At 43.4% G+C, this 21,318-nt stretch overlaps 2 protein-coding genes and 1 long non-coding RNA gene across 9 annotated transcripts in view; 2 read left to right on the top strand and 1 right to left on the bottom strand.

Moving 5' to 3' along the window:
- The window catches only part of ehbp1 (EH domain binding protein 1), a 167,911-nt gene extending 161,323 nt beyond the window's left edge, over positions 1-6,588 (top strand). For all 6 annotated transcript variants that reach the window (XM_080869874.1, XM_080869878.1, XM_080869877.1 and 3 more), the window contains 2 exons: positions 4,824-4,938; positions 5,258-6,588. In XM_080869874.1, the coding sequence (XP_080726000.1) occupies positions 4,824-4,938; positions 5,258-5,348 (206 nt within the window). In that variant the 3' untranslated portion in view covers positions 5,349-6,588. The remainder of the gene's footprint in view (positions 1-4,823; positions 4,939-5,257) is intronic.
- Positions 1,864-7,885, bottom strand: LOC308388903. Of its 2 annotated transcripts, XR_013970193.1 has the most exons (3): positions 7,681-7,885; positions 4,501-4,918; positions 1,864-2,071 (listed from the first exon to the last, which is right to left on the bottom strand). It is a non-coding gene; the product is annotated as an uncharacterized lncRNA (long non-coding RNA). The 2 variants fall into 2 exon arrangements; XR_013970194.1 differs by lacking the exon at positions 1,864-2,071 and having other exon boundaries at positions 3,357-4,918.
- Positions 7,886-10,031: 2,146 nt separating this feature from the next.
- Positions 10,032-16,466, top strand: otx1 (orthodenticle homeobox 1). The gene is made up of 4 exons (XM_080869879.1): positions 10,032-10,323; positions 12,578-12,767; positions 13,175-13,326; positions 14,642-16,466. Exons 2-4 carry the CDS (start codon positions 12,671-12,673, stop codon positions 15,389-15,391), a joined length of 999 nt encoding a protein of 332 aa, XP_080726005.1. The 5' UTR covers positions 10,032-10,323; positions 12,578-12,670; the 3' UTR covers positions 15,392-16,466.
- Positions 16,467-21,318: the final 4,852 nt, after the last annotated feature.

Below are 21,318 nucleotides of genomic sequence, written 5' to 3'. Positions count from 1 at the left end.
CTTGGCTTCCTTCGAGGGCCCGTGTGTGTGTGTGTGTGTGTGTGTGTGTGTGTGTGTGTGTGTGTGTGTGTGTGTGTGTGTGTGTGTGTGTGTGTGTTTTTAAAGTGGACGCCCTCTCGCCATCTAAAAGGGATTTATGCATAGCTGGGTCCCAGAGTTGTTTTTTTTTTTCTTCTTCTCTCCCCTTGTTATGGTTTGATATGATAAGCTTTTTTATATGTTTAAAATCAATATGTAATCCTATGCAGGAGCTTATCCCTCTCCACACCCCCGACACACACACACACACACCCACAGCCCATTTGTAAATCTATTTGGGCTTTGTAACACATCGGGACAGCGCACTACAGACCCTGATTGATTAGGTGCACTTTAGAATCCGATCACATGGGCAACTTTTGATGATGTCGCCAACTCTTTCAGGCTTGCACACTGACTGAAGAGGCCGATAGCAACAGGCTTCGTTCCACACGTCGCCGGGCTCGAGTTTTGGCGAATTCAGAAGACCAGTGTGTTTAATTATCTATTCACAGCTCGGGTGTTTGTGTAGGTTGAAGTGCGTCCACGCTTGAAGTTTAATATTCGCATCGTCTCCAGCTGTTTTAACTTGGTGTTTATGTCGAGGACAGGTGCCACCTGTAGTGAAGCTAACGTGGTATTACATGCTGCTAATCGTCACATGAGGCTGAACAGATGCTGAAAATGTTCACATTCATGCCTGGAAAGAAATTACAGCTTTTTAAGAGATGTAAAATCTTTCCTGTGGTTCAGCCTGCTTCACACAGGTGGAAAACCACTTGATTGTTGTATCTACCGTGATGTTCTCAGTCTTCTGCTGGACACGTAGACCAGAAAACTACAATTCTGAATGTTTTTATGGCAAACAGACACAATGAAGCTAAGCCAAACTTTCTCACCTGATACTCACCCAGAGGCTAAAGGCAGTAAATCCTGTAAATTGGTAGCTGCCGTCAGCATGTTAAATAGTTTATGAGCCATCAAGTTATAAAGGTTCAAGTTGTGTTTAAATGTGTTAAGGGCAGGTTTGTCCTCTTGTAGATAAATTTACCTCCTTGCATGTTGCATGAGGCAGGAAACACCGCTTCACAAAGGTTTGCACTACTAGAAATATTCAGCGTGTTTTAGGTGGTAGAGCACACCTGACATACACTCATGGAATTAAGGACAATATTAGCTACTTTGTCCACACGTCTGAACAAAAAAGCATCACACAAACTTTGGGAACCTGGGTAAAGTCTGGAAAGGTTCAGGGGTGGAGTGCATGTGTGGAAAATGGCTTCAAGTTCAAGGTTCTTTATTTGTCACATGCATAGTTATACAAGTATAACACACAGTGAAATGTAGCCTGACACGCTCCTCGACATGTGCAAAAATTGGGGGGGGGGGGGGGTGTAGAGGAAGAACATTATTTATATATATATGTATATATATATATATATATATATATATATATATATATACATACACAGACATATAGTATATACACTGGGTGAATGTGCAGTAGTAGCAGCAAGCAGGTGAATTCTGTACATTAATATGAATAGACAATCTGACTATTTTACAGGATAGACAATATAAACATTTAAAATTAAAGGAATTGAAATGTACATTGTACCTTGGTTTAGAGTGTCTGGAAGAGAGTCCTGTCTCAGTCAATTATAGATGATGTGAGAGGGCGGGTGTGTGTGTTTAGGGCACGGATGGCTTGGGGATAGAAGCTCCTCTTGAGTCTCTCTGTCCTTGCCCGGAAGATGCGGAACCTTCTACCAGATTGCAGAAGTTGGAACAGTTTGTTGCCAGGATGGGACGGGTCCTTCAGTATCTGCGCTGTTCTAGTCTCCTGGTGTAGGTGTCCTGAAGCGGGGGGAGAGCAATCCTGCAGCAGCGTTCTGCTGTACGGATCACTCTCTGGAGAGCTTTTTGGTCCTTCACACAGCTGTTCCCAAACCACGATGTCATGTTCTGTGTGAGGATGCTTTCATACTGCCTTTCCTGAGAGAAAAGGTGGACTGGTACTCTTTTACACGCAGCTTCCCTAAACGTCAGGTCCCTACAGGAGTAAATCACATAGATGGGCAGATTAAGTCACATGCAGTTATGCAGTCATCTCTTGGCCAAGTAGAGGATGAACTGCTCTGAAACTGCAATATAAACTTTTTTCCTTTATATTCGAACCTCAACAAAAGCAATCTTAGTAATTTAGAGAGAACTTTTGTCTTGCAATTTTTAGCCTTTGTGTTTGTTGCTTTTTAGCTGTTTTTTAATTATCAGTCCCCTTCCCCCCTCTCTCTCTGATGACACTTGGATTTCAGCCGAAATCAGCTGTCAGGGCCTAAAGAGGACGAGGGGGGGTAAAAAAGCAAAGAAATGAAGGTGAATAAATTGTATTTTGGTGTCCGTGTCCAAAAAAGCTGCGATTGAAACCCTCCGATGTGATGTCGCCGTATTTTGGTATAAAACAGAAAAAGAGGCAGCCAGACGGACTCGGATGCATGAAGGGCGGCCTCGTCCCGCTTTGAGAGAACGAGGCTTTGGACCGGTTTGCTCTCTTGAATAAATTTAGCGTCGGGGATAGCGAGCAGGGAGAGAAGAGGGGGGTGTTCATGGGGATTTGAACCAGCGCATTCTTGTGTGCCTTGTGCAGATTCACATGGTTACCACTGGCGTGCACGGTGAGAGTTATCTGAATACGCACCCACCGTGTGAGTTGTACACACTCCTGAGTCTTTAACCTCCCTCTCCCACTCTCTTATGGAGGGGGGCGTGGCTTACATGGGGGGGGGGGGGGGGGGAGGGTGGTCTGAGTGGCTGCAGGCTGTTTTGTTTGTTCCTGCGTCTCTGGTTACCCAGCCTGCCCCGCTCTGGTGTTGCCTGGTCACGTCGCTCATCGGCTCTTTTTATTGTTTACCTTCCTAATGAGGGGGGCGGGACTCTGAGACATGTGATTGACAGCAGTGAGCTCACTCATGGGTCCCCTTCCCCTCCCATGCACACCCCGGGTCCAGCAGGTCTTTGGCTTTTTGGCTGAGAAATCCTTTGAAGGAGATTAAAAAATAAAAAATAAAAACCACCTCGTTCGTCGTGAACCCTCCTCTTCTGAGAGAGGATTGTGGGAGATTTATGGCATACATTCCTGTCTCAGTTATCTAAAGCTGATGACTCACCCAATATTCCCCACACTTTGTTCTGATTCTTCCTAAAGAACCACATGTTTAAAAATAAATAAATAAAAGGAGCAACAAATCCTCGAGGTGCAGATTCAGACATATTTTGAAGTATTTGTTAACTCCTGAACAAAAACCAGAAGAGAGTAAATTTGCTTCCCTGAGAGAGAGAAAAATAACGAGGGGGGGCTAGAGAGCCAAATATTGGGACTGTGTTCATTTCGCTCTGTGGTCGACTTCAAAGGGACGAGCGGGGCCAATGAAGAGAGCGCAGACCTTTCAGGACAAACCCACTGGGCCCAGCGTGACACGCACACAGCCTGACTGCCGCAATTTGACTCAATGAGGAGGAGGAGGAGGGGGGATATTTATTTTTAATAAAGCCACACTTATTTTGGGACTGACATTTTACAACATTCCTTTTATTCTCGAATCAATAGCCGGTTAAATATTGATAGAGGGGTGAAGTTGCCTACGCGCCACAGAAGTTCAGTTTGTTTGAATTCTCGCTGGGACGAAGCTGATTTTTTTTTTTTCAGTTTTATTATGAAACGATGGAGGGAGGTTTTAGAGGGAGACACGTTCTCACACTGAGCTGAGGAGCAGAAGGAGATTTCCTGCCTTTCTCCAGCTTTGAGGCAGTGAAATGGATAAAACACTGCAACCGGCAGCCGTGTGTGTGACACGACGAGAAGTTGAATCTCATTCGGTTTAATTTATGTACAGCATATGTTGTCCTGTCTGTGCATGCTAAGTGTGGTGGTTGTTTTAAACTGCACAAAAAGGTTGCAGTGAGTGTTTAGGGTGAGTTTTTTGGGGTGAGGGAGGGAGGAGCGCTGCCCTGGTGTTGGGTGAATGCAGAGCCGAGGGCGCCAGGCGGATATTCGAGCCCCAGGGGGAGCGAGCGCTCTCCTGTGGGCTGCCCCCCTCCTCCAGGGAGAGGCTGAGGGGATTTGGATCAGGGTCCCACCTGGACCCTGTGGGGCCCTGTGGGGCCCCTTCCTGCAAAGACCCTGGAGAACTGAGAGACGAGAGTCAGGGGTTCACCTACGTGTGTGTGTTTGTTTGTTTGTTTGGCTGAGGAGGTGACATTCAGGGGTTGGTATTTATTTATTCATAAGTTTCTGTGGAGGATTTTGGAGCATTAAAACTCAATTTAGGAGACTTTCAAACTTAATTTACTTCAGGATAGAACTAAAAATGTGACAAATACAAACGATCGTGAATGCCGTCGTTCAGCAGAGCTGCCGCTTTAATAGAGCTTGTGTGTTCCTGAGAAGTTAGAGGTTATAAAAGAACGAGAGCCATCTTATACCTGCGAGAAGTTGCACATTAACATGACGTCATCACTGTGCGCGCAACCTGATGGAGCGTGTTTACACGTCACATTTACATCCCGCTCCATCACAGTCCAGCAGGTCAGTGAGGTGATGAAACTGTTTCTCCGTCTTTCTGATCATCTGCAGTCCTCACATAAATGAAGCCACATCCAGGAAACCCAAAGATCTTTTTGAAAACACTTCAGTTACAGGTTCAGTCCAGAAGAAGATGTAGGCATCCTGCAGCCTGTGAGGTTTTTAGAAAAGAAATATCCTCAGTGTCTCCACCGCTGACTGCAGGTCTCTGGTTGTGTTGCAGACTGGCAGAAGACCGAGGCCCAGAAGAGACGGGAGCAGCTGCTGCTGGATGAGCTGGTCATACTGGTCAACAAGCGAGACGCGCTGGTCAGGGACCTGGACGCCCAGGAAAAAGAGTAAGTTACTTAAAAACACTGAACACAAGTATAAAAACACTGAGCTGCACAGCAGGCGCTCCTGTGGTGTCACAGACGTCCCCAAGAAGCTGTGGACGTAGAGAAAGCTCGGCGAGCCTGCCCTGCGGCGCACCTGCACGGGTGGGATCCCTTCCAGGGCACCGCAGGCAGGTAAAAGGTCAGAACGTGGCCCCTGGCACCGGGCCACTCCACAGGTGGTGCAGCGGCGTTCACCGTGGCACCAGCTGTTTTACCTGTCTGCCCCTTACCCCAACCCCACCCCGAGACATCTGACCTTTTGACCTTTTGCCGTCCGCAGGGCCGAGGAGGAGGACGAGCACCTGGAGAGGACGCTGGAGCAGAACAAAGGCAAGATGGCCAAGAAAGAGGAGAAGTGCGTCGTTCAGTGATTGTCAGCAAACACAACCAACAAATGTAGCCGATAAAAGAAATGTATCACATGATTATTATCGATCATTTTATTTGATAGAGGAGTCGAGACATTTCTGTCAGTTATTGGAATCCCTTTGAGGTTTATGTTCGGGTCAGATTAACCGCAGAGACTCGGCTGAGCGAAGAGGCCCTGCGACACCTTTGCACCAACTTTTTACAGACTCGGACTGTCCCCCTTTATTTTTATTTTATTTTTTTTTAAATTTGAACTCTGCTTTACTTTCTCGAGAACGGTACCTGTGTAACAAACATGAATACGTGTGAGACGAGGGCAGCGCACAGCCTGTGTGCAGCTCGCTCCGTCTGAATGTGGAGACCAGGCACAGTCTGTGGTGGATTTGAGGTACAGCACAACAATGGGGGAAATTTTACTCTTATTTGTTTTCTTTTCTTTTTCTTTCCCCCCATCATATTCAGAAGATGATGAGGTGGGTTGACTTTTCAGTCAGACTTTTTAAAGAAAAACAAAGAGATAACATCGCTCTTTTCAAGCTACTTCATTACTTGACCGTATCTTTTAATTATCTCACTTTTTACTTGTAAAATATCTTAACTTGGGAAGCATTACTGTTCACAAATCTTGACTTTCCTATTGCTTTTTTATCGTCTTGGCTTGAAAGCAGTTTACCAAAACAAAGAAAGGAAAAAAAAAAAAAACACTTGTTGTATATTTTCATCACTGCTCTGACCAACAGCTTCCAAAATCTTTTTTTTTCCTCCATCAGGAGTCATGCAGTCAGAAAACAACAGATATATATATATATATATATATTATTTATTGTCATTTGTCCAATAAGCTGCTTGTTAAGTGAATCTACCATCACGTTTCATTTTGCTCAACGACTTTTGGTTTCTATTTATTGTATTCAGAAGAAGAGAAATATGCTTCCATCTCTTAGAGCTCCACATCTTGTGCAGCTGTTCTTTTTACGTGTGAACATTTATCTGATTATTTATTCCAGTGTCATAACCCAAGTCTTCAGTAATAAAGTCTTTATGATTTCATACTCCACAAGACGCTGTGTGGCCTCTTCTTAAAAAAACTAAAAACCTAGCCGCTGTGGATTTTTAAATCTTTGTTATATTTAATGTTTTGTTTTTTTTTACTCATTTTCTATTTTTCAAAACGCGCACGCACTTTCAAAACTCTGTTCCAAATATTTGTATTTATTTTTTACTCTCAGTTTAAAGAAATATCTCCAATCCTCGATCTGAACTCTTTTTTCCTCCTCTTTCTGTTTACATAATTTAAAAAGTTATTGAAATGCACGCCTTTGGCTGCAGCCCCCGCACATAAGTGGCCCCTATCACCGCCTCCACCGGCGAGCGTTGCGTTTATTATTCGGCGCTCTGTTCAATTCCCCTGCGACCTGTGCGCGTGTTTATAAATTAAAATTGGCGGGTTTTTTCTTTTCTTCTTTGAGGTCGGTGTCGAGCAGGTTCCTCCGAGGAAGATTAGAGAGATCACTTTGTTCCGAGCAGATGTTTTCCCCCCTTTCTCACACCTCTCTCTGGGCCGCTCCTGTGCGCGCTGAGGACGGGCTGCAGAGCTGGAGAGGCTCGGTCACCCGCAGCCACGGATGAGGGGAGGAGGGCGGGCACAACAATTGGTATTAATTTTCAAAGATGTAGAAAAAAAATCACACCCTTAAATTCTTAAAGTGTCCATTTTAATTTGCAACATTTTACTGAAATGAGCTGTGGAAAATGTTCCTGCAATAAAAGCTCCGGATGAACAAAGTGTCTGCGGTTTAACCCTCCTCTCCGTCCCTGCAGGCAGCCTCCCATCCCCGATTAAAGCAGGAAAATCGGTTGTGACAGCAGACGTCCTCCCCGGCCTTTCTAATACTTTCAAATTAATTTGCTGATTCGTTTCTTCTCTGCTTGGGACCGACTGTACGCGCACATTACGCACTCTGCGTCCCCCGAGGCGCTTTGTTTGACTTTGTATTGCAGCGCGTTTATCGCGGGCGCCTGTGATCTGGAGGAAAAAGAGCAGAGCCTGAACGGTGCTGAGTGTATGTGAGTGTGTGTGTGAGAAAAATCTTTAAAATGATGCACACAACCTGTCGTTTACACTTAACTTATAAATTATTTTACATGCAACATTTTAAAGGCTGTGTCCTTACACAATCATTCATGCGTAAAACTGAACTCTTAAAAGTTTTAACTTCCTCTAAATTACTTCAACTTCACTGAAAACTATTTTAAACCATTTTAAATGAATCACTACATGTTTTTAATTTGGCGTTTTTGCATTTTGTTAAGAATAAAACAGTTGAAACAGACCTGTCCTACCTCCGCAGCATCGCCCGGCTTTCTTTAACGCTCCAGCAGAAGCAGAAGGAGTGAAAATTTATTTGGAGTAGTTTTCCTTTTTTCGCTGAATAAGAGCGAGGCACTGCGTAAAAAAAGCGGCGGTGGCTCGGCGCTGCTGTGCAGCTGAGGATCCTTCAGCTGAATGGATTATCTCCTGAGCTTTGAAGTCTCCTGGCCTCACCTCACAGGTGCTGAGCGCCGCTCGGCCTCTGCGTTTTTCACTTCCCTCGCCCGCGCCGCCGTCCAAAAAAGCTGCACCTGAGGGAGCCGCGGTCTCTGCGTGCAGCGCCGGGGCTCCTACAACTCCGTTTTATGCATCATCGTTTTAATAAGCACCGACAACATCCCCACAGATCCCCGCTTCCAATCCTGCCGGCTGAAGGGACAAAACTTTTCCCCCTCCTCTCCTCACCGCCTAATCCCAGGCTTTACCAGCTCAGCATTAAGAAAATTCAACTGCAATTTGGGATTAGACAAAATACTCTTATTACAAAAGGTTGGTGCAACTTGATAACTTGATACTTGTTCAGGGGTTTATCTCGGGGTCTTACTCACATCGAGAGAGGATGGAAGGGGCAGAGGAAAAAAGCAATGCAGGGGAAATGTCAGAATAAACCGTCTCTTTTGTGTTGTGAGGGCCATATTTGTTGAATGGCCTTTTTGCATAATTTAACGGAGCCTGTGTGTGCATGTGCAGAGGAAAGGAGGGGTGGTGGTATTTCGGTCAGAGCCTTCGCCGGCCCTCTGACAGCTCGGACTTCAGATGTGGTGGAAATAAAAAATGGATAAAAGGTGCGTGAAACCCAAATCAAATACCTCCACTTTAGGCCGCCTCCTCTCTGCGCACACAGCCTCCCTTCAATCAAACGGGCCTGATTTCTCTTTGATTTTGGCCTCTGCGTAAAAACACGGACCTGCACAGGAAGGTGCGTCTGTAACAAGCATCACTGCAGGCCTACGCACACAACCTACATTTTTTTTTTTTTTTTTGTAATTATTATTATTGTGCTCTGCAGACTTTTGATGCTCAAGTTTCTCTGTCAAAGTGCTCTCATCGATGACTTTAAGTCCCATCGGCCTCCACTTTGATACTCCTCCTCTTCCTCACTCACACACACACATAAAATTGTAAGTTCCATCCCTGCTCTCTCTCACCCTCTCCCTCTCTTTTTGAGCATTAGCTCGCTTTCAGCTCGGGCCTCATTTACAAAAGTTTGTGTTTTTGCAGAGAATAAGAAGCAGCATCCCCCCCTCCCCCTCCGACACCCGGTACCACTCAGGCCAAATCATAAAGCATACGCAGTGTTTTTCTTTAAGTGCGGAGGGTTAAAAACGTGTTAAAAACATCAACACAGGATTTGATTCAGTGACCGCAGCTTTCTGCTGCTGATTCTTCTTCTGTGGATTCTTCTTTTTCCTCCGCAGTGAGTTGGAGGTCTATCCCTATTAAACTTTACGTCAACCATCCTCAAATGTAATTCTAAATGGGGATTAAACCTCATTCATATTCATGAGGTGTGTGTGTGTGTGTGTGTGTGTGTGTGTGTGTGTGCGTGCGTGCGTGCGTGCGTACGGGGGAGAAAAAATAAAAGATGGGAGGGGGCATCACAATAAAAATCAAAATGGATAATTTTAACTTCTATCCTGTTTTTTGTTTCGGTGTCCACTTGTTTGTGTTTTTAAAAAATGGCAAACGGTGACCGTAGATAGAAATGTGGCTGAAGCTTCGAGGCCTTTTCTCGTAAATGTGTGTATTGTTTTTTAGGAAATAACTGCCAAACTACAGCGGGGGTTTCCTCGGGTTTCTATTGCTACTAAATCTTGATTTGTAACCTTTGCCATTGAAGCGTTTGTTCGTCTGTTTTTTGTTTGGTGGGGGGGTCTTTTCAAAAACCCAGAATATGTATTTTAGGTGGAGAAAAGTCAGCACTAAAGTTTGCTGACAATCCCAGCAAAGATGCTCTATACCCGGCATGCAAACAATAAAAAACTGGTTCCTGTGAGGTGCGAGTACCTTCTAAATTCTTCTTATACGCACAGCAGAGCGCAGGCCTGCAGCCTCTGAAGCACCTTCCCCTGCAGGCCTACGAAACATTTCCATCTTTTTAAAACCGCTCTGTGGTTCCTGTGGTCCGGGACTGAGAAGAGGAGGAGGAGGAAGGGTGGTGGGGGGAGATGAGTGGGAGTGGGCTCCCCCCGGCTGCCTCTGCTCGCCCATAGGTGGCCTGCGCCGTCCGTCAGCTCGCTAGCCCTCGCTGATTGGCTGCAGGAGGCGGATCCGCAGGTGATCCTCCGCTCATAGAGGCGCGGGGCGGAGAGAAGGTGATCAATCTCCATCCATCTCCATTAGAAATCACCTTAACACTCTGACAGACAACGACAAACCCCCTGAAAGCAAATGAGTTTGATTTATTTGGCTGTAAAAACGGCCGGAACCGCACCGAGGACGCGGCAATGCTGGTGATGCTGCTCGGTTTGCGCACTGATATTTGTTTCTGAGAAAGTCTGCTGCCGCTGCGCGAGTTTTGTGCCCCGCAGACTTCCTGCAGCTGGATAATTTTTACTCGCCTCTTGCGGTTCGAGCGTTCGGGACAAGGGAAGGAGAACAACAAGGTAAAGTTTCCTGTTTTCTTTCGCTGATTTTACGCAAAATCTTCTGGTTTGTGTGCATTTTCGCTCCGAGGAACTCTGAGCCGCGGTTCATTCACGAAATAACCCTATAGCTAAAGTACAAAAACATATTAAAATGTATATTTAAAAAAAAAAAAAAAAAACCTGAAACATTTTTCATGAATAACCCGTACCACGCACCTGATTTCAGTTTGTACCGCTGCACTTTTATATTGAATTTTTGCGCAGATATCAATTACTCAGCACTGTCAAGGACTTCATCTTGAAGCCGATAAATCGAGCCAACTTCCTCCTCCTTTATTTGTTTTTTTTTTAAATATTCTCATTCCTGTAAGTTTTTATTTATTTTTATTAAGAGCAATTGTCCATTAAAGACTCTGAAGCGCTCAGCAGATAATTGGAGAGGCGTGTTTTTTGGTTTTTGTTAATTTATTTTGCTGATAAGGACCCTTCTGAAACGCTCTCTCTCCCCGGAGGTCTAATCTAAATTCTAATTGAGTTCATTTGCACGGAGATCTCGCCTTTTCACTCTGGCCTGGCTGAGCTGGAAGCGCGTTTTTTTTAAAGAGCTGCTGGAATACGCGTTTGGCACGCAGAGGTTTGGTTTGGTCATTGTTAAAATAACCCCACTAATTTAATTCACACTCCCGGGTTGCGTGTTTTTAAGCTTCAGATCAGTCTGCACGCAAACTAGTTTCTCCACCCGGACTCTTTGTGTGTGTGTGTGTTTGTGTGTGTAAATGTTTTAGGAGCTGCTGAATATGTATATAATTTTGCTTATTTTCCTTCAGGTTTGCGTCTTTACTTAACCAGCAGTACTTTACTAGAAACAAAAATAAAACCATGCAGGGTTTTATTTATTAATTTTCTCTGTCTCTCTCACTCTCTCTCTCTCTTTTGTTTTTCTTTTTTTAAGAGCCGAAAAGTAAAGAAGACCGAAGCGTTGCTTTACTAAAAATACAATGCTAAATCTATCTATTTAATCCAGTAAAAATCCAAAATTAAACAAATTTGAACTTTTTTCCAGCTGAATTTGGTCCTCACTTTGTGCACCTTTAAAACAAAGCACAAAAATCGACTCCTCACATCTTCAGCCTGGTTTAAATATAATAACAGAAGCTGGTTGTTGGAGAAAAATGCGTTTCACGTTGGTGGACTTTTAACTGAAATTCTCAGCCGAGGACTGAAGAGCCACAGGAGTCCTGCTGTGGTCAAAAACGCACACGAAGTCTGACGATCCGAAAGAAACAGAATGAGCCAGAACAGAGATTTTTTGTTATATATGTATTTTTAAATTGATTGTCAAACTACACAGATAATCTAGCGTTTTGTAACTCTGCGTGTGTGTGTGAGAGAGAGAGGGAGAAAGTGCAGGCCTACACACACCTCACACACACATTTTATTCATAAGTTTTATTAAGTTTGCTTTTGTTGTGTGAAATAACCAGATTTGTATGAAAAATACACCGGTAATTAGGAAATTTTTTTAAAACTGCAGGTTTGAAAAAACAAATACAAATATGTGAGCGCAAAAAACAGAAGGCAGATGATTATTTTTGATTTGAATTATTAATACTACGGAAATGTTTACCCGCGTGTTTTTGTAGTTTATGTCGCAGTAAGAGTGCGCGTGCGTGATTTTTTTTTTTTTTTTTTGGAGGGCTGGAATAATTTGCAGGTCTGCTGTAAATAAACGTTGTTATAGTTGGACACACACACGAGACAAAATGCAAATCTAGTTTCTTCTTTTATGACTTTCGTAAAGTCTGTGGGGAGCTTTCAGGTTTAAAGTGTGGATAAATTCTGCTTTGCAAAATAAAAGCTTTGCATTTGTCTCTCTGCGCTCGAGTCTCGGGCCGTTTGGCCCTCTTAATCCTAAAAAATAATCAAATAATCCTGAACACGGTTTTTTTTTTTTTTTTTTTTAAGTTCATAGTATTCTGCACCAATTAAAAGGTCTATGTCTAGCTTGAATTAAATTCCTACACTATGATTTCCTGGTTTCTTCATTTATTTGAAAATAAATGCGTTTTTCAGTTAACCGTGGTTTGGGAGGAGGGGGAGTGAGTGGAAACTGGAAGAGATTTGTGAAGAGCTAGAGGTGATAATGATCATGATAATAATAAAATATGACAGCAGTGGTCATCAGTGTGAAATGCATACATGTCGGGATTCATCTTGTTTTTTGGTGGCGCACAAACTTCTCACTTGTTTGCGGTGTCTCCTCTCCGTGCAGTAGCTGGAATCGGCCCCCTGACCCGCCAAGCTGCAGCATCGGGGGAAACTGAACCGCTGGCCTGAGCTGGGTGGAGCAGTGACCGCCTGTAGCATGATGTCCTACCTCAAACAGCCCCCCTATGGCGTCAACGGCCTGGGGCTCAGTGGCGCTGCCATGGACCTGCTGCACCCCTCAGTGGGTTACCCAGGTAGGACCCCCCCCCCCCCCCCCCAACTCTCACTCTCTCTCTCAGCCACACACACACACACACACACACACGGAGCACCTGGACAGAAGCATGCGCAGTAAACATGAGCTCCAAATCAAGGGGTTAGAGTTAAACAACAAGAAACGTTTATAATAATAATAATAACATTGCGTGTTTCACTGTTAAAATGGTAAAAACAAATTTTAAAATGTACACACAACAAAAATGTAAACGTAAAACAGTAAATAAAAAGACACAATTTCTTTTCTAACCCTCAGCCAACAGCAGAGCAGGACAGGCTTGCATGTCGCTACCACTCACCCGACATTATTTACAGGTTTCCTCCGTGTTTCTGACGCGGTTCTCCGGTCTTTCTCTCCCCTCTGTGTCGCCTTTCTTCCCCGCAGCTACTCCCAGGAAGCAGCGGCGGGAGCGAACCACCTTCACCCGCTCCCAGCTCGACGTCCTGGAAGCTCTGTTCGCCAAAACCCGGTACCCGGACATATTCATGCGGGAGGAGGTCGCACTGAAAATCAACCTGCCTGAATCAAGAGTCCAGGTACAAAAATAAATAAAAAGTAAAAAAAAAAGACATTTTAATCTCTGCTTCCGCTGACATTAAGTTAATGTCTTTAGTGTGGTTGACCGTATTTTTAAAAAGTAGGACAATGAAGACCTGCAAGTTTAGTTAAAATAGTCAAACGAAGATGTCAACTTACTCTTATGAACTTCAAAGTAATTTATTTAAAGAGTTTATTTTCTTTATTTTCAAAAACCTCTAATTTAAATACATTTTCCCTTATCTCCTGAGGGACTGTTAATGACGTCATTTGTGTCTGAATTAAAGGTTAATTATCGGTTAACGCTCCAGCTAGCAAGCTACAAACTGTACAGGCAAATATCTTAGATTATGGTACATTTATGTCCCCGTTTTCATGCTACTAAATCATTAATCTTTTTTTTTTAAGAGTCACAAATATTTAAGTCAATTATGGGGAAATTAAGAATGATTCCTGGGTAACTTTAGGCCTTGTATGTACCCCAGTAATGCACTGATTTTTAAGAAGAAAAGGACAACAAAAATCATGCAGATGGCTAGATACTGGTTAGATAATGAGTGTAATTAAAATTACACACCTTGGTTTGTTTATTAGTTCCTCAGTAAAGTAAAATTTAGTAGCTGCCTTTCTATTTCTTTTTTTTTTGTGTTTGGCTCAATACACTGGTTTGTGTGGCATTTTGTTTTGTCACACAAACCTCATAGTACTTCATTTAATTTCAATAATAATAATAATGATGATATCATAGACCCGGGTAGGCTGATGCAAACAAACTGAATTTACTAAAGATTATTTCACAGCAGAATCACTCAATTATTTTTAAAAATTGTATTTATTTTTTTCATTTTTGATGCTCTTCAAGTACAGGTCGTGTAATTCGATCTGAAATATGAAGAAACCAAGACTCAAACCTGCATATACTCCAAACGTCTCACTGGTGTACTCCAGTATTGAACAAACACTGCTCCTTGAAAGGCATTAGGGGAAATCCAAGGCACAATTCGAGTTATTTTCAGAATGTGTGTAAAGCAAAATGCTCTACACAATCATACCCTCTCTGTGCTCTAGAGTTACTCTACTGTGTGGTGAAACTCAATAGCCTGTTATCTTAGACCCGTCTACCAGGTATGAAATTAGACCCCTGGCTGGTCCAAGCCAAGGGGCCGGGGTGGAAATGAACCTTGATGGCTAATAACCCCCAATTTTCCTCCATAATGTACTCCCACCATGGCCCAGGAGGTTCTTTTTTTCCTGAAATGCTGAGGCCGGTGTCGTGTAGGGTTGCTAACTCCTGGCTGGTGTTTGTGGTTGTAGGTGTGGTTCAAGAACCGGAGGGCCAAGTGTCGCCAGCAGCAGCAAAGCGGCAGCAGTGCCAAAGCCCGGCCGCCCAAGAAGAAGTCCTCTCCGGCCCGGGAGAGTACTGGATCTGAGAGCAGCGGCCAGTTTACACCTCCTGCTGTCTCCAGCACGGGCTCTTCCTCCTCTTCGTCCTCGTCCACCAATCACACGGGCCCAGCGGCACTCAGCAGCACCTCTACCTCCATCAGCACCGTCTCCTCTATATGGAGCCCTGCTATCTCCCCTGGAAACGCTCCGGCTCCTGCCGTGGCCCCGCTCCCTGAGCCCGGGCCCCCATCTAATGCCTCCTGTATGCAGCGTTCCATGTCAGGCTCTGCTGCAGCCGCCACCTCCTACCCCATGTCCTACAACCAGACGCCAGGCTATGGCCAGGGCTACCCCACCCCTTCCAGCTCCTATTTTAGCGGCGTGGACTGCGGCTCCTACCTAGCCCCCATGCACTCCCATCACCACCCGCACCAGCTCAGCCCCATGACGGCCTCATCTATGTCGGGCCACCCGCACCACCACATCTCCCAGTCGTCAGGCCACCACCACCATCACCACCACCACCAGGCGTACGGCAGCTCCGGCCTGGCCTTCAACTCCTCCGACTGCCTGGATTACAAAGAGCAGACTGCCGCCTCTTCATGGAAGCTCAACTTTAACACCACAGACTGCTTGGACTACAAAGACCAGGCGTCCTGGAGGTTCCAAGTCTTGTGATCAGGCTTTCTTCCCCACCCACCCGCCACTGCCCGCCCTGCTTGTCTGCTCTCTTTTATTTTCCAGATTAGCTTACTGCTTGTTTTTTAAAAAGACAAAAGAGTTTATGAACCATAAGACAACAAGATAGCAGCAGGAATGCTCAAGAATCGGACTTCCTTCTCCCGCTCGTCCTGTTTCAAAGTTTAAAAGAAGAAAGAAAGAAAGAAAAAGACAGACCTGTAAAGAGAAAGCATCAGGAGCAGATTTCCTGAAGACGAAGAAAAAGGGTTGTTTTTTTTTTTTGTTTTTTTAAAAGACACCCCTCCTTGGGATAAGCTTAACAAAACTGTTTTTCCAAGAGTCATTTCAACCAAACTCCTTTGACCACCAGCTCTCTGGATGGGAGGAATATTTTCCCCTCTGGTGCACCGACGGGAACTGCCTGCCGTGCCCTCTTTACCTCCATCGAGTCCTGTATAGTTTTTATTATTTTCTGGAATTTGTTATTTTAGGATGACAGAGATTTTTAGTCAGCTGCACACAGGAGCTGAAATATGTAAATATGTATTTGGGTCAGTTACAGTGACCATGTTTAGTTGTTGTTTTTTTCTTTTCTGAATTTAAAATTGTTTATTACCACTTTGAAAGAAAGAAAGAAGAAAAAAGAAACTGTATGTAAATCTTCCCAAATATTCCAAAGAGAACAAATTGGCCATAAAGTTCAGCTTTTATATCCACCTTGTTTTACTCAGCAAAATTTGAAATGTCTTGGGGAAAACTCTAAATCTAAACTATAGATGCAGAAACTATTCTGGGACATTTTCTTTTTTCCAGATATTATTATTATAATTATTATTCTAGCTTCCACGTTTTCAAAGCAGACCACCTCTCTGGGACATGTTTGAACCGCAGCACTTGGCTTGTTATTGGAGTCAAAGCTTTTTATTATTATTATTATTATTTTAACTCTTCTGGGGGAGGAGAGGAAAATGTGGATTTATAGCTCCAAAAATGACAGTGAGATGTTGAATGTATCTTTAAAGGCGACCACCCTTACATACATGTTCATCCAATAAAGATCCGTTAAGTCATATTTTATTTTTCCTTGTCTCACTTTGATTCCCAACAGGGAGTCGAGTTTCTTTTTGTACACCATCAAATTACAAACTCGACACTGCTGTTTTCTCTTATTTGAACTAGTCACACTTTTATTTAAAAGCTTGTTGATTTTTGTCCCCCCCACCCCCATCCCCTAATTATAACGGGGGTAAATGCAAATTAGGCCATAATTAAAACAAGCCGTGAACGCCGTGTAGGCTTGCATTTCCATTTTAGAGAGCAGCCGTTTAATCCTCTCAGTGTCTGCCTTTAAATTGAAATGCTGACATCTCTCCTTGCTTTAGGGAAGCAAAGTGTCTTTTAAAATAAAATAATCTTTTTTTTTTTTTTTTTTTTTTAAAGTTAACCTCCTTCACCAAACAGTCCAAACAGTAAGCCGGGAGACAGCTGATCGAGGCGTAATTGAACGCAGCGCTGTAATGGCGTGATAATTACTCCTGCGCCCCGAGTTGGTTTCTCCAAAATATCCTGCAGGAATTTCACCGCCTCTGATGCGGTAATTACGTAGGTGGGGCCAGGTTAGGGGGTCACATGTAAGTGTGTGTGTGTTTAATGCGTTTCTGCTCCGGGGCAATATCAAAAGGAAGGAGGGGGGTAGTTTTAAAAAATCGCGTCAGTGCACTGGCAAGGTTGTTTTGGACGCGTTTAGAGCAATGAAGGCCGCACAGAGAGCGGGAGGTTCAGGCTAATTATTTGCCCCAATTAAACCCTCATCCTTGCGCAAAGAAAATGAGCAGGTTGTGCGCACTTTCTTTTCTGCCCGCTAATGAAGACAAATTGAATTCTGTTTATTATTACAGGGCTCTCTCTCTGTGTGTCTCTCTCGCTGATTATTTCTATACTTCTGTCTGTGAAAAATCAACAAAACGTCTGAAACACAAAGTTATATATTTTAAAAAGGAGGATAACTTATAAAAGGTGAGAACAGTAACGCTGGAATTTATTTTCCTTTTCTTTTTTTGCATTTATTGGCTCAAATATTTTTAAAATGAAAGCCACAGTTTTGCCAACTGAGTTCTGCTTTTTAAATACGTCTCAGTGAGAAGTTAAATCCTACAAATGTATGCACTTTTACGCAGAAGTCTCGGGTTTTGTTTGATTTAAAAGATCCAAACCAGAAATGGAAATTATAGCAACAAATAATGTAAAAAAAAAAAAAAAACAACAACAAGAAACTGCTTTGACTTTGAATTTTCCCCCCGGTAAAATCTGGGTCGTTCTGGCGCTTTAAGGCCTCTGAAAGCGACGCAAACAAACAGAAGCAGTTTTATTCCGCCTGTGAGGAAAGGTCACGACGTAAAATTGAGTCTATTTGAAGCATAAAAAGGTAAAATTCAGGAGATTTTTTTTCTTTTTCCTGTTGCCCTGATCAGATTATCAGTCTGATCGATACATATTTCAGGTTCCTGCTCGTGTGGAGTCCGTTTCAGCTGCAGCCGGCCCTCTCCCACTCTGTCCCTCTCCCTCCATTTCTCTATCTCTCCCTTTATGCAAATGAGTCTCGCAGCAGCTGAATAAATATCTGCAGACCAGGACATTAAACGTGTTTGCGCCAAGACGCGCAAACAGCGCAGCGAGCGGCGGATTTGTTCGGATTTGCATCAAACAAATATTTGCTGCCGCTCTTGCGCGATGGTTTAAGGAGTTTGAGGGAGCCACAGGTCTCTCGTGAGGCAGCTGCTCACCTTCAAACACGAGCTGGAGTGAAAAGACGCGCTTTTCATCTAGTTTCCTCTGAGCGAGCGAAGCCGCGGTTCCAATTAAACAGTCGAGCAGGAAATCAGAGTGTAAAACAGACTGTAATCAGACTCAGTGCGAACAATGCAGGGATTAAAATCTGGGATTTAAGGCTAAACTACTCCCGCAAATGCAATCTGATTCTGCGCAGCGTTAGAGAGCAATAAAGCGCACGAAGCAGCACTTTGGTACACCTGCGAAAATGCAGCAATGGCCCACCTAAAATGAGAAAGGAGCCAAAAAGAAGGAAGTTTCAGTTTTTACAAAAATCCTGGAAAATAATCCGATCGTTTTAATTAATAATTAATATATTAGTGTTGCTGTTTCAGTTGTTGACTTATTAATTTTGGTGTCAAACGAAGGAATTCAAACCTTTGAAAGTCAAGAAATTATTTGGCTTAAATCCATCAGGAGTGAATTCAAGTGCAGTTCTGTTCAAGCTTAAAGGAGGTGATGGTGAATTAAATGCTTAGCAAAAGGTCGAAAAAACAAAACCACATTGTTTAGTTTGCATTGTTTCTACTGTTTCACACACTAAGATTTAAAAATTTTCAAGTAATGTATACTACAGGGGACGCTATCAGATTGACTTAACAACGCAGACATGTAGTTCGTTTTCCCTAAGACAACATTAAACGCACCACACTTCTTTTTACACCTGATGTAGTTCTAAAACGACGTAAATGTGTTGGAACATTGTCTTCTAATCCTAAAATGTTCTGACTGATCTGAAAACTGGACTGGAATATTTATCGACCTGAAAATAAGACAGAAATTATTATAAATTAAAACAAGAAATTTGCTGAAAAATGCACAAATTCAAATGATATTTTCCCCACGTTTCACAACAATAACGTGCAGAAAAGCTAAACACACAAAACATGGCCTCACCTGAGCTCCACCGAGCTCCACCAATGAGAAACCTTTATATTTATATGATATCATCCAGCCAAACAGTCTCTGTCTTTGTTCATCTCACATGTTTTGCAATCAGTTTTTGAATTCTTGGAGGACTTTAGTTGATCGGAATCATGGGGGTGTTTTGAGGACACCGTTTAATCAACATAACGGATAAACAGAACTACAAATAATCAGTTCTTTCACCTGAATGTTGGCAATGCGATGCTCTAAAATGCTGACAGGGAGAATTAAAGCCTTAAAACAATAATCCACAGATACAAAAACAGAGTGCTGCAGCAGTTTTCCTGCAGGAGTATATTAGATATGTGATATTTTAATAATTAAAAAGGGTGTTATTGAACTATTAGTGTGACCAGTGTTTGTATAAGCCTGATTTTGAGGGTCTGACACCTTCATATTCTGCTCAACGGGACGATCGATCGCAGCACAACGTCCCCCTGTTGTCAGCTGATTTGACCTTTTGGCCTCTCATCTTTTGCGGTTAAGGTGTGTGAATGTGGGTGGACTGGAAACTGTTGACACTTTGTTCACACTTTGTCCAGGAAATGAACTGGAACCATGCCGGACGGTCCTCGCATGAGTGGTTTGAGATTTGTATCTAGGAAAGTAAAAAAGAGACAGACAGAAAAGATAAAGACAGAAACCGGACTGATCCTCCAGTATTTGGTTTGCGAGCACTCCTGGGCTTCGATAAGTCAGTGTGTATGTGTGCGCAAGACAAAGATCCGAAAGGCCCGGCAGATGCACCGATAGCAGCCTGCATGCTGGGACTGTTTTCTTGTCTTCCATTTCCATGCAGGACAGGAAAAAAACAGCACTCACGCTTGTCTTTCATTGGCTGCCGACTGTCGCCAGACCTTGGCATCCTGTTGTGTTCATAGGCCGGTATGAAGAGTGAAGGGTGATACAGAGGAGGATTAAATTTACCTGAGAGGTTGATCTGGGGTCAACTGTACACCAACATGGGAGTAGTCCGGGCCACCGTCTCAGGTTTCTGTGCTTTGTCAGGCAAGGCCTCAGTTTCCTGCTTTTAAATTCTTTAGTTGAACATCAGGTGTGGGAATTTTAAAAAAGGGTAGCTTGGTTGATTTGTTTTGGTTTATTTAGTAATTTTGAAATGTTTTCTGGCCTAAAAACCCTTCAACCCCTTGAGTTCGTCATTGAGACTCAAAGAAGCCGAGAGTACCACCGAGGATTTCACAGCTGAGTCCAGGCGGCCGGCGCAGCCGAGCTGGTGGAGTGAAAGCAGCTTAGTCACCCCTGTGGCACTAGGCACTGAGAGCATTCATGAAATTCCTCTTGGGTTTGGGAGCTGTAGGTTTAGTTCAGCAGAGGACAGACTAGGGACAATTTGTACATAGAGTCTTAGCCGTCCCATTTCTGTGGAATTAAAGGAGTACACGGGTTACCTGATCCTGAAGCGTGCTGAGAGATTTGGTCACCTCTCTTTACGTCAGGTAGACAGCTCTGGTCACTTTGTTGGTGATTCTCAGTTTCCAGCTAGTGAGACATCCAACACTTGTGAGAGCTTTTCTTAAAACAAGCATGAAAAGGCATAATTTAAAAACAAAATGCTTTTTGTGGCAGAAAATTGTGCATTTACACAGAAACACTGTAGGCCCAGGTGGCTTATTGTACTAATTTGCAAAGAATCCTCATTATAATGAAGGATGAAGGCCGGTAAACAAATTTACAACCACAATAGGAGCCACGTGAAGCTGCACTTATGCACGTGATGATTTGGTAAATTTAGTAGCTAGCATGCTTTTGATCTCTTTCTATATAAAAGTTTGATATTAATGACTTAATTTCAAATTTACACCCATAAATAATAACTAAAAAGACTCACTTTCATTCACTCGCATGGCATCTAACAATCCTCCCTTTTTTATGTTAGCGATGGAAATCCACAAAGTTTAAATAAAGATGTGGAAATATTTCAACTTTGGGAGAAAATAAGTCAGTGGATCCTCCTGACACCATCACATCAGGAATGGAGGACAAGCTTCTAGTCGGTATTTGAGGGCAGCTGGAGCTCTGTGGTTCAACACTACTTGTATATGGAGACAGAACGGTGGGTGAAACCACAGAACTTATCGGCAAGTTACAGGAAATTGCTTTACCAGCAAAAGTGGGAACCACGTCCCATTTAAATGCGCTGAGTACTC

The sequence above is a fragment of the Rhamphochromis sp. 'chilingali' genome (assembly GCF_963969265.1).
Source record: "Rhamphochromis sp. 'chilingali' genome assembly, chromosome: 20".
NCBI lineage: Eukaryota > Metazoa > Chordata > Actinopteri > Cichliformes > Cichlidae > Rhamphochromis > Rhamphochromis sp. 'chilingali'.
The sequence above is the reverse complement of the archived record's forward strand: the minus strand, read 5'-3'. Positions and strand labels throughout refer to the sequence as shown.

Excerpts from the sequence above, each read along its gene's own strand:
- otx1 (XM_080869879.1), top strand. The coding sequence starts at position 12,671 with ATGATGTCCTACCTCAAACAGCCCCCCTATGGCGTCAACGGCCTGGGG. Across the intron at positions 12,768-13,174 it reads CCCCTCAGTGGGTTACCCAG|CTACTCCCAGGAAGCAGCGG; the intron begins GTAGGACCCCCC and ends TCTTCCCCGCAG. Across the intron at positions 13,327-14,641 it reads TGCCTGAATCAAGAGTCCAG|GTGTGGTTCAAGAACCGGAG; the intron begins GTACAAAAATAA and ends TTGTGGTTGTAG.